The sequence below is a fragment of the Sprattus sprattus genome (genome assembly GCF_963457725.1).
Source record: "Sprattus sprattus genome assembly, chromosome: 5".
Taxonomy (NCBI): domain Eukaryota; kingdom Metazoa; phylum Chordata; class Actinopteri; order Clupeiformes; family Clupeidae; genus Sprattus; species Sprattus sprattus.
Window position 1 is genome coordinate 28069461 of NC_137924.1, and position 10213 is coordinate 28079673.

The following is a 10213-nucleotide window of genomic DNA, read 5'->3' on the forward strand; positions in this document are numbered from 1 at the left end:
GGCATGGGTCTTGGCTAAACGTAAAGAGTGAAGTGAGACGTAGGGATGGGTCTTGGCGGGGAAAGCCTGTACGCTTAGACTAGCATCTACTTCTAAAACACTTCCAGTCGAGTTTCTGCTTTTTAATTGTTGTCTCTAGACCGTGAACTCTAGACCCGTGAGACTTGATGGTCATAGACATAAAAATGAATACACTGCTGTTGTATGATGGCTTATTGACATATTAAGGCATATCACCCTGCACTGAAGAAATGCTAAGGTGATTTAACGGTGTTGGCCATCACAGTTCCAGTTTCCTGTGGTTTCACTGGAGTTCATAAAGAAAACATACACATACAAGCAAATAAAAGGTGTACGCAAAGAAAACATACAAGCGAATTAAAAGTGTACGTAAAGAAATTCAGGAGAGGAAGTTTCATTTCCAAGCTATCCTACTCTTTTATTTAATGCAAATTACAGTACCAGGTAACTATTTCTCTGAATCGGAGTCACACCAAGGACCAAAACGGACATATTTACAAGGAAAAGGAGACACTTAGCATACCTTCACAGAAAAAAAAGTATATATTTCAAATAAAATAAAAATTTCAGTCACAAACGAGAGGCATTCAAGTAGTAGTTAATGTTATACAGGTTATTATTTCAGCTGTATTTTTTGTCTTTTATCATCTTTTAAAACCCAAGACAGTTGTGTTCTGTTTAAATCCACAAGTGGTGTGTGATGCGTCTGTATACAACCAACAGTCCTTGTAGTTTTGTATATATTTGTCTTCTTTTTTTCTAGTTACCAGACATTTTTGGTAAATATTATTTTAAACATTTGTGTCTTTACATGTTTTAATTCTTTTTTTTTCTTTTTTCTTAACTACTTTTATTTTACTCTTGAGTCACAAGAAAGTGGTCACACCATTTTGTGGATAGCAACACATACATGAATGCAAATCTTACAAGCAAGCTTTACATCAGAGGTGGGGCAGAGGAGAAGGAGTGGGTCTGAGGGGGGAGGGGGGGGGGGGGGGGGGGGGGCTACAGGACCACTCCAATGTGTGCTATTGACTGTATGTCGTACATCCTGGACAGGAGAGACCAAACAAACAGAAAACAAATCATTATTGCCTCCAAGGGGTGTGTGGCTTAGGTCTGGGGATGAATTATGACATCACTGTCTGGCTTTGGTAGTGAGACACTCAACAATGTTAACACTTTTTCTTTTAAGCTTTTATGACAGAAAGAGACCCGGGAATAGTACAAAAACATGTATGTGTGTGTATGTGTGTTTGTGGGTGTGTTTAAGGTTCGGTGAGGGGCGATTCTGTGTTTGCTCGACCCCTCTGTTTTCCACCTGCCGAATCAAGCACCAGACTCCGATACTGTACCACAGGGTGACATACATTCAGGAAGTGGGGAGTGGTGGGGTAAACCAATCATGGCAGCGCATAGAAACGCTATTGAGAAGAAAAAAAAGAAAAAAACATGAACCTAGGTGAAGGCAGAGGAGGGTGTCAACAAGTCTGTCCAATCAAAAGCACCCAAGAGAGGGTCGCAGAGGAAGAGGCTACTGTGTTAGGGCATGTGGGGTGTGTGTGTGTGAGTGTGAGAGAGCTGAAGATAACTCTTTTATGTGTATATGTGTATGTGTATGTGTGTGTGTGTGTGTGTGTGTGTGTCAGAGAGAGGGAGTGGGCTGTCGGGACATGAGGTTCAAAGGGGAGCGTGGTAAGGGAGAGTGAGGAAGCAAAGGCACTCCAAACTATAGATACACTATACAGGACTGGTTAAGGGTACAATATAGCTGGCACCTACTGTACATATAAGATTGAACTCTATGGCTGGAGAAAGCTTCTCATCTACAGTATCCAACAATCAGTTCATATTTGCCCTGAATATTTTCTTAATCTTTCTCACTTATGTTTTGTGTTTTTTTTGTGTGTTTTTTTATATATAATAATTTTTGTTTGCTTTTATTCTTTTAAAATCCCTCACCCTTTTGTTTTTGCTCTTTAAACAGTTCTTAGGTCAGCCTATTTACATTTACGGTGAACATACCCCACAAACAAGTAAAAGAAACAAATTCAACATAAAAACAAAAATAAAACCAACAAAAGAGCAGAAAAGCCAGAATTTGGTGAGGAGCAAAAGGAAACCTACTGTATATTCATATATATGTAAATATATAAATATATACACAATGTCAATTCCTCATGATGCCATTAGTCCTTGTAGTGTGTGTGTGTTCGTGTTTTATATAACGAGTTTCCTCCGATGTTAAGACATCATGAGAGATTGTTCTGGAAGAGTGCAGGCCGAAGGCATGGCTCTTCAGAGGAGAGAAAAAACGATAGCATGAAAAAAAATAAAAAAAACAAGAGCTAAGAAGTGAGGAAAAAGAAGCAACGGACAGGTAGTGGTTAAGATAACACGGCTGTCTATGGACACACAATGGGAGCTTTACCTCTCCGCCCGGCCCCGCCTCAGAGGCAGACAGATCTCCACCGGCCTGTGTGCGACTGGAGGAACGACACAGGACCCACGTTGGACTTCCAACACACACAAGCGCAACGCAGTATGGCTACATCTGTTCCCATTCTGCTTTCCAAAGACAACCCGTAAGGCAGGGGCCGCCACCTGCCCTTTATCCACCACGTGCATCTGTCTGGCCCCCAGGCCCCCCCACTTCTAAAAACTGCACCGCCTTCATAATAAGTCCTGATACAGCCCAGGAGCCCACAGCAGGACAGGGAAACAGCCTCACATGCAAAAAATAAATAAACCAAGCGCAGGGGGAGAGGAGGGAGGGAGGGGAGACTGAAGCATGTTGTTTCGTCGACGTCCGAGGAAAAAATAACTCAAACAGCCATGGATTGAAAACACTCAGGACCGCCGTGGAAGCGTTTGGCGTGGAACGTGTGTTTCCCCACACACAGCAACTACGTTTCGTTGAGTTGGTAGAGATTTGGACATTTACCATTTTCTTGAAAAAAGGCAGCAGCAAATATTGCAACTGCAGATTTAACATCTGTGACCTCAATGGACTCCAACCCCCCCCAAAAATCGATATATATATATATACCTATATATAATTTTACATAATGCTAAGTAATATTTAAAGTGTGTATGCATGTATAATGCACAAACACAGACAAACCGAGACATGTCACACAAATCTCAAATGTCAATCAAAAGGTCTGACCATGTCCCCACCCCTTCCAGAAGCAATTAACCCCACCTCTCGCCAGATCAAATAAAATTATATTAAAACAAACAAACCAAAATGAAATCAAACAAATGGGGGGGGGGGGGGGGGGGCATTAGCCGCTTGCTTGTGCGTTGTTCAAAACGCTCAGTTTAAAACTTCAACCGCGTGGAGAACCCTTCTGAGTACGTTGCTTGTGCATGCGAAAAACAACGTGGGTTAATTCCTCTTTTTTTTTTTCAAACCTATTTTTAAAACTTTTTTTTTTCAAAGTGTATACATATACGACCGCTGAATATAGAACTAATAAAACTGGGTCAATAGAGGTTGTTTATAGTTTTTTTTTTGCTTGTTTATCTGTTTAAAAGAATAAAACCGAGGTCTACATATCTGGATGCTCCCGACCAAACTCAAGCCATGCACCATACAGAGGATCCAGAGTCAGTGGCCTGGAGCCTGGAGCCTGGGGGGGGGGATAGGTCAAAGAGCAAGGGTCAAGTCATAATAAGTCTGGGGCGAGGGAAGGTGGTGGTGAAGGTTAGTGAGCAGTGATTGAGAGAGAAAGAGAGAGATGGAGACAAGAGAGTGTGTGAGACAGAGGGAGAGAGAGAGGGAGGGTGGGAGAGAGAGAGAGGGGGAGGGAAGTGGATGGATTTCAGCAACAGGATTGCTTCCAATGAGGAGATTGTCCTCTGAGAACTACCAGAAGCTCTCTGGCTGTGTGTGTGTGTGTGTGTGCGTGCCGTGCCTGTATATCTGATAATGTGTGTGTGTATGTGTATGTGTCAGTGCGTGTGTGAGTGTGTATTGGTGGTGGTATGGTGTGTGTTACTCCCCAGTATGGTGTGTGTGTGATACTCCCCATCACTCCTCCTATCTCTTTATCTGCTCTTGATCTCTCCCTCTGTCCTCACACACATGAAGACTACATTCCATACACACGTCTTCTCAGAAACATACAAAAGTTTTTTTAGAAAATAAAAACATCACAATAAGGGGGAGATTCAACTATGTTGGTACATGTTCATCATCTTTTCAGTATAAGGGTGTTTGGTATGTGTGTGTGTGTGTCTCCCTGTGTGTGTGTGTGTGTGTGTGTGTGTGTGTGTTTGAGGGTGTCTGTGTTTTGGGATTTTGGGGATTCTACCCGCCCCCCCCCCCCCCCCCCCCTCTCTGGCTGGCATCTGGCCAGTGAGCATTGGGGTGGGTGTGGCTTCGGTCAGAAGGATGGGGCTGATTGGTATGGGCCCTCAGGTGGAGGCGTTGGAGGCGGAGGCAGAGGCAGTAGTGGTGGTCTGGCCACGGTCTCCACTGTTGGCATCTGCAGGCCAAAGGCAAAGGGAACAGCTTTAGAAAAGGTCAAAGGTCAAAGGTCAGGTGTTTAGCCAACGCTTTTAGCCAAGGCAACTACAGACAACCTGCAGTGATCAGGAGTATAACCCGAGCCACCACGCCTTCATTTAATCACATGAAACATCACATGACATATCACATCACATGACGCCTCACATGCATACTGTACCCTAGAGAATATTTTGATCTGTCATATAACTACAGCATCCTTTACGGCTCCCCAACCACTGTCCTCAATAAACTCCAATATGTTCAGAACTCTGCCGCTCGTCTGCTCACCTCCACCCGCCGTTATGAACACATCACCCCGGTCCTCCGAAACCTTCACTGGCTCCCGGTCAAACACAGGATCAAATTCAAAATACTGCTCACCACCTTCAAAGCCCTAAATAACCTAACCACTCTCAAGACCATCAGGACTAAGCGCCGGACCTGGGGTGACAGGGCCTTCTCAGCTGCTGCTCCCTCCCTCTGGAACGACCTCCCCATCCACATCAGTCAGGCTCCCAACATCACCTTTTCAACCTCGCCTTCACCTGATAATCCCCTGCTCCCTCCCCTCCACTATTTAGACTGTTCAGTTTTCTTTTTTTTCTAACTTGTTTTGTCTGTTTGTTTTTTGTTTGATCTTTCTTATTTTCAGTTGTCTTGTTTGCTTGCCATATGTAAAGCGTCTTTGAGTATTAGAAAAGCGTTATAGAAATATAAATTATTATTATTATTATTATTACAAATAATACAGATTTCATACATGCATCTGTATGTGTTTAAAATGCCCTTCCTCCGGTCACTTTATTTCATCTTTAGCTTCTCATAACATTACATTTTATGGATTGCATAAACTGTTTATCAATTGTAATCTAATACGGTTTGAGACTTTGGCAACACTGATTGTATTTGCGTGTCAATAAAGCTATCAAAGTCGAACTGAATAACATTTTCTAGGGCTATCAAACGATTAAAACATCATAGCAAATTAAATACATGCTTTGTGATGGAAGCATTTACGAATCCATCAGATTTGCCATTTAGCGACAAAGTAAACAAGCTCTGCAGTGTGATGTTCACCACACATTAATGACAAACAGACACTTCACTTCTGTATTTAATAAAAAACTTTTTTTTTTTACACATTATTTGCCCCATATTGAATGCGATGTTTTGAGACCCCTAATATTAACCAAAAACGCCACTGTCAATTTCTACCAAATTACTTTTGATAGAGAAGAGGAAGAGGAGAAATACACGGAACAAGAGGAGGGAGAGGAAGACAGGCAGACCTGTGGTGGCTGAAGCGTTGGTGGGGCTGGAGGCTCCGGCCTGGTTACGGGCGTGGGCAGGGATCAAGATGGAGGCCAAGGAGGGGTTACTGGACAACTCTGTGAGAGATGGAGAGAGAGAGAGAGAGAGAGAGGGAGAGAAAGAGAGAGAAAGAGAGAGAGAGAGAGAAAGAGAGAGAAAGGAAATGAAATAGAAAGACAGAGAGAAATGAAAGTGCTGTTTAGTCATCCACAAGAGCACCCTGTGTATCCACATAAACATACGAATATATTCTTCAGTAAAAGTCAAATAGAGAAAGTACTGTTTCACTGTCTACAAACAGAACAGTCATCAGAGGTAAGGTACTCTGGAAACCTATCCTGAATGGTGAGAGAGTGAGAGAGAGAGAGAAACAGACAGAGAGTGAGAGAGAGAGGAAATAGGTACTGTGAACCAAGTCTTGTGTCTCACTCTGACTGGTAAAGATGAAGAGAAAGAGAGAGAGAGATAGAAAGAGACAGATGGAGAGGAAGATAAGAGAGGCTACTGTGAGACAGGTCTTATGTCTCACCCCGAGTGGTAAAGTTAGGAGAGAGAGAGAGAGAGAAAGAGATAGACAGAGTGGTGGCTTTGAGACAGGTCTTGTGTCTCACCCTGAGTGGTAAAGTTAGGAGAGAGAGAGAGAGAGAGAGAGAGAGAGAGAGAAAGAGACAGACAGAGTGGTGGCTTTGAGACAGGTCTTGTGTCTCACCCTGAGTGGTAAAGTTAGGAGAGAGAGAGAGAGAGAAAGAGACAGACAGAGAGGTGGCTTTGAGACAGGTCTTGTGTCTCACCCTGAGTGGTAAAGTTAGGAGAGAGAGAGAGAGAGAAAGAGATAGACAGAGTGGTGGCTTTGAGACAGGTCTTGTGTCTCACCCTGAGTGGTAAAGTTAGGAGAGAGAGAGAGAGAGAGAGAGAGAGAGAAAGAGATAGACAGAGTGGTGGCTTTGAGACAGGTCTTGTGTCTCACCCCGAGTGGTAAAGTTAGGAGAGAGAGAGAGACAAACAAACATGGCGACCTAAGGAGGAGAGGTTGTGCGAATACTGCACACAAGAAGTTGAAAACGAAGAACATTTCCTTATAAATTGTAAAAAATTTGAACCAATTAGATCAGTCTTCTTCCCAAAATTTGAAAATATAATCCCAAATTTTAATCAACTTGACAAAAATAAAAAAATTAAATATATATTGGGTGAACACCCAGATTTAATATATGTATCTGCGAAATACGTAAAAGCTTGTCATGACAGCCACGAGACATAATTTTCTGGTTATGTATTTACTTCCTTGTTTTGTTTTATTTATTCATTTACTTTTATCATTATTATTATTTTTCTTTTTTTTCTTTCCCTTAATGCTGATCTCTGTGTGTGTGTGTGTGTGTGTGTGTGTGTGTGTGTGTGTGTGTGTGTGTGTGTGTGTGTGTGTGTGTTGTTATCAGTATTATCACTAATGTTGCTGTTATCTGCTGTTAATATTGTTGTATTGAGTGCTTTGGCAACAATGTATCGCGCATTCATGCCAATAAAGCCATTTGAAATTGAAATTGAAATTGAAATTGAGAGAGAGAGAGAGAGAAAGAGACAGACAGAGAGGTGGCTTTGAGACAGGTCATATCTCTCTTACCCTGTGTGGTGAAGTTGAAGAGTGAGGGCTTCTCGTGGCCGTTGGGCAGCTTGATGTTGGGCTCGCGCAGCTCGTCGAAGAAGGAGTGTGCACAGGCCTCCAGCGGCGTCAGGCGGGCCGTGGGCGTGTACTCCAGCAGCCGTGAGCACAGCGCAATCGCCTCCGGTGGCGTGCGGGGCCGGAACACCTGACAGCCAATCACAAAAAAACGGGAGAGAGGTCAGACAGCCAGTCATTGACGAGCACATAAATGGTCGGCCAATAACAGCGACCATTAAGTGGATAACCTTTCCAAATAGAGCTAGTGATTCATCAGTTTATACAGCTGTACTCTATGTGGCATACCTGCTAAGGAAAGCCAACCACAGAGGAATAGACAGGCAAGTCAGCCAATCACTGGACAGCACCTTCATCAGATAGCCAATCGTAATAGATATGGTGATTCATAAGCTGGTGCCTCTACAACAGGTACTATGTCAGCTTGATCTCCTACTTCTTATTGATTTGATGTAGGAGATGTTTCTGAGTTCAATTCATAGAGAGCTTCGTTAACATTTATGATGTATATCGTTATGTATATAGAAGAAGTATATTAGAAGTATACAGTATATCTTGACCTATATCTCTTTCTCTAACTTAAGGTCGCCTATGCTCCTATCTGTCCTGTATAAGCAACACTATATACACACACACACATTTAAGACGGACCAGGCACATTTCACAACGATAAACACACATGGCAGACAGGGATGGGAGAAGAGAAGTAGAACAACAACACATCACCAGAGACTTGAAGAGCTGAAGCAGGTGCAGAGCAACTGAAAGAGTCTGTAGTTCAGAGAGCAACCACCAGAGGGCGCATGAACTCCCCAAGCGGTAAATTGAGTAAGATAATTTGGTTTACTGCATGGAATAAGGGCAGTCTAAAGAGCCAATGCAAGACCAGGAATACTGAAATAATCATTTGCGGTTTAAGATTTGGGATGGGCGTACACGGCGATCACTTCCATTCATTCTTATCTCAATGGCTATGGCTAATCTCTTTCTTACAGAGTACTGGTCCAAGTCTAGCTTTAAACTACTACAAACAAAAAGATGTCTGTCAGAATCCTTGAGTAGGCACTGCAAAGTGCAGCACAATGACGGCATGGAACAAAAGAGACACAGTGGCTGAAAGATGACTTCCAGATCAGACATATTGGGAAAGATGGCCTCAGTCCCAGTATAAAAGACTCTTAATGTCCAACTACACAGGCAACTTGCAAGAGAAGGAGAGGGGGAGAGAGAGAGGGGAGAGAGAGAGGGGTGTGGTGGAGGGAGAGAGAGAATCTGAGTCTTAAAAACAGTAGTGGTGGCTGCCATTAAGGTTTTACGTTTTAAGGTATTAGGTTAAGACAGGCTTATGATAGACATTCCCCTTTCACTGTGGGAAGAGAGGGAAGCTGAGGTAGATTGAAAGCCATTTTCAAAGCCAACCACCTGGCGAGGTCTGATTTCAGCAATTTTGTATCTGGCCTATCTTGTTGCATTTCTATGGCAAAGGGTTGTAGAAACCATGACGTGTGAAGACCTCACAGGCTTACAGGCCTGTGAGATGAGTTCTACATCACACAGGGCATAAGGACGATTAATCAGTCCCAGTCTGCACAGACAGGTGTGAGAGCATTGCTAACTGGTCCCTGGTAGGGTAAATATGTGGAGACCTCTTCATCAGACAGTAAAAATCAAGGCAAAGGAGGAAAAAACGTGGCTTAATTAGACCGACAGCACACAGTTTAAACTGGTGAGCGGTTGTGACCTGACAGCAGTGGAAAGGAGAGAGAGAGAGAGAGAGGGAGAGAGAGGGAAAGGGAGAGAGAGGGAAAGGGAGAGAGAGGGAAAGGGAGAGAGGGAGAGTAGGGGTAGGGACAGACTGGTGATTGGCTCTCACACACATATACACACACAGACACACACACACACACAGAGGGATGACGTGACCACGGAGGATGTGGAAGTAGTAAGTGGTTTCCTGTACCTGTTGACTCACCTTAGTCCAAGGGTGGGCCTTAATCTGGGGGAACTTGAACTCGGTGTAGTTGGGGTTCATCTCGCGGATCTGCTCACGGGTGGGGGTGCCCAGAACCTGAGGGGAGGACAGAGGAGAGAAGAGGTGGAGAAGATAAGAGGGGAGGGAGAGAAGAAGGGAGGGAGAGAGGAGGGAACAAGAGATTGGATAATACAGAGGGTAGAGCACATCAGTGGACTCATTTGTTAAAGAGACGAAGCTGTAAGTAAGTTATTTGTATAGTGCAGGGAAATGTCTCAATGTTGGTACTGCAGTCGCTCGCCTGCCTCTCAGTCTCTTTCACACACACACACACACACACACACACACACACACACACACACACACACACACACACAAGCACACGCACGCACGCACACACGCACGCACACGCACACACACACACACACACGCGCGCACGCACACACACGCCCGCACACAAGCACACACACACACATACGTACACACCCACACACTACACCAAACGTGCATTGGTACCTTTATGATCTCAACCAGCTGATCCACTCCACTGTCACCAGGGAATATTGGTTGCCCTAGCAACAGTTCAGCAAGCACGCAACCAGCTGACCATACGTCTATAGAGAGGAGAGAGGGAGGTGTGTGTGTGTGTGTGTGTGTGAGAAGGGGACAGAGTACACAAACAATTGTTAGAAAAAAAAGGATCCCCTTTGTG

At 43.9% G+C, this 10213-nt stretch overlaps 1 protein-coding gene across 3 annotated transcripts in view; it reads right to left on the minus strand.

Moving 5' to 3' along the window:
* Nucleotides 1-413: 413 nt before the first annotated feature.
* gsk3ba (glycogen synthase kinase 3 beta-a) overlaps nucleotides 414-10213 on the minus strand; it is a 58428-nt gene continuing 48628 nt past the window's right edge. For 2 of the 3 annotated variants that reach the window (XM_080839231.1, XM_080839230.1), the window contains exons 7-11: nucleotides 10018-10115; nucleotides 9490-9597; nucleotides 7473-7659; nucleotides 5827-5925; nucleotides 414-4514 (exon numbers count right to left, since the gene is read on the minus strand). In XM_080839231.1, coding sequence (XP_080695357.1) covers nucleotides 4444-4514; nucleotides 5827-5925; nucleotides 7473-7659; nucleotides 9490-9597; nucleotides 10018-10115 — 563 coding nt within the window. In that variant the 3' untranslated portion in view covers nucleotides 414-4443. The remainder of the gene's footprint in view (nucleotides 4515-5826; nucleotides 5926-7472; nucleotides 7660-9489; nucleotides 9598-10017; nucleotides 10116-10213) is intronic. The other variant, XM_080839232.1, reaches the window with a different exon arrangement.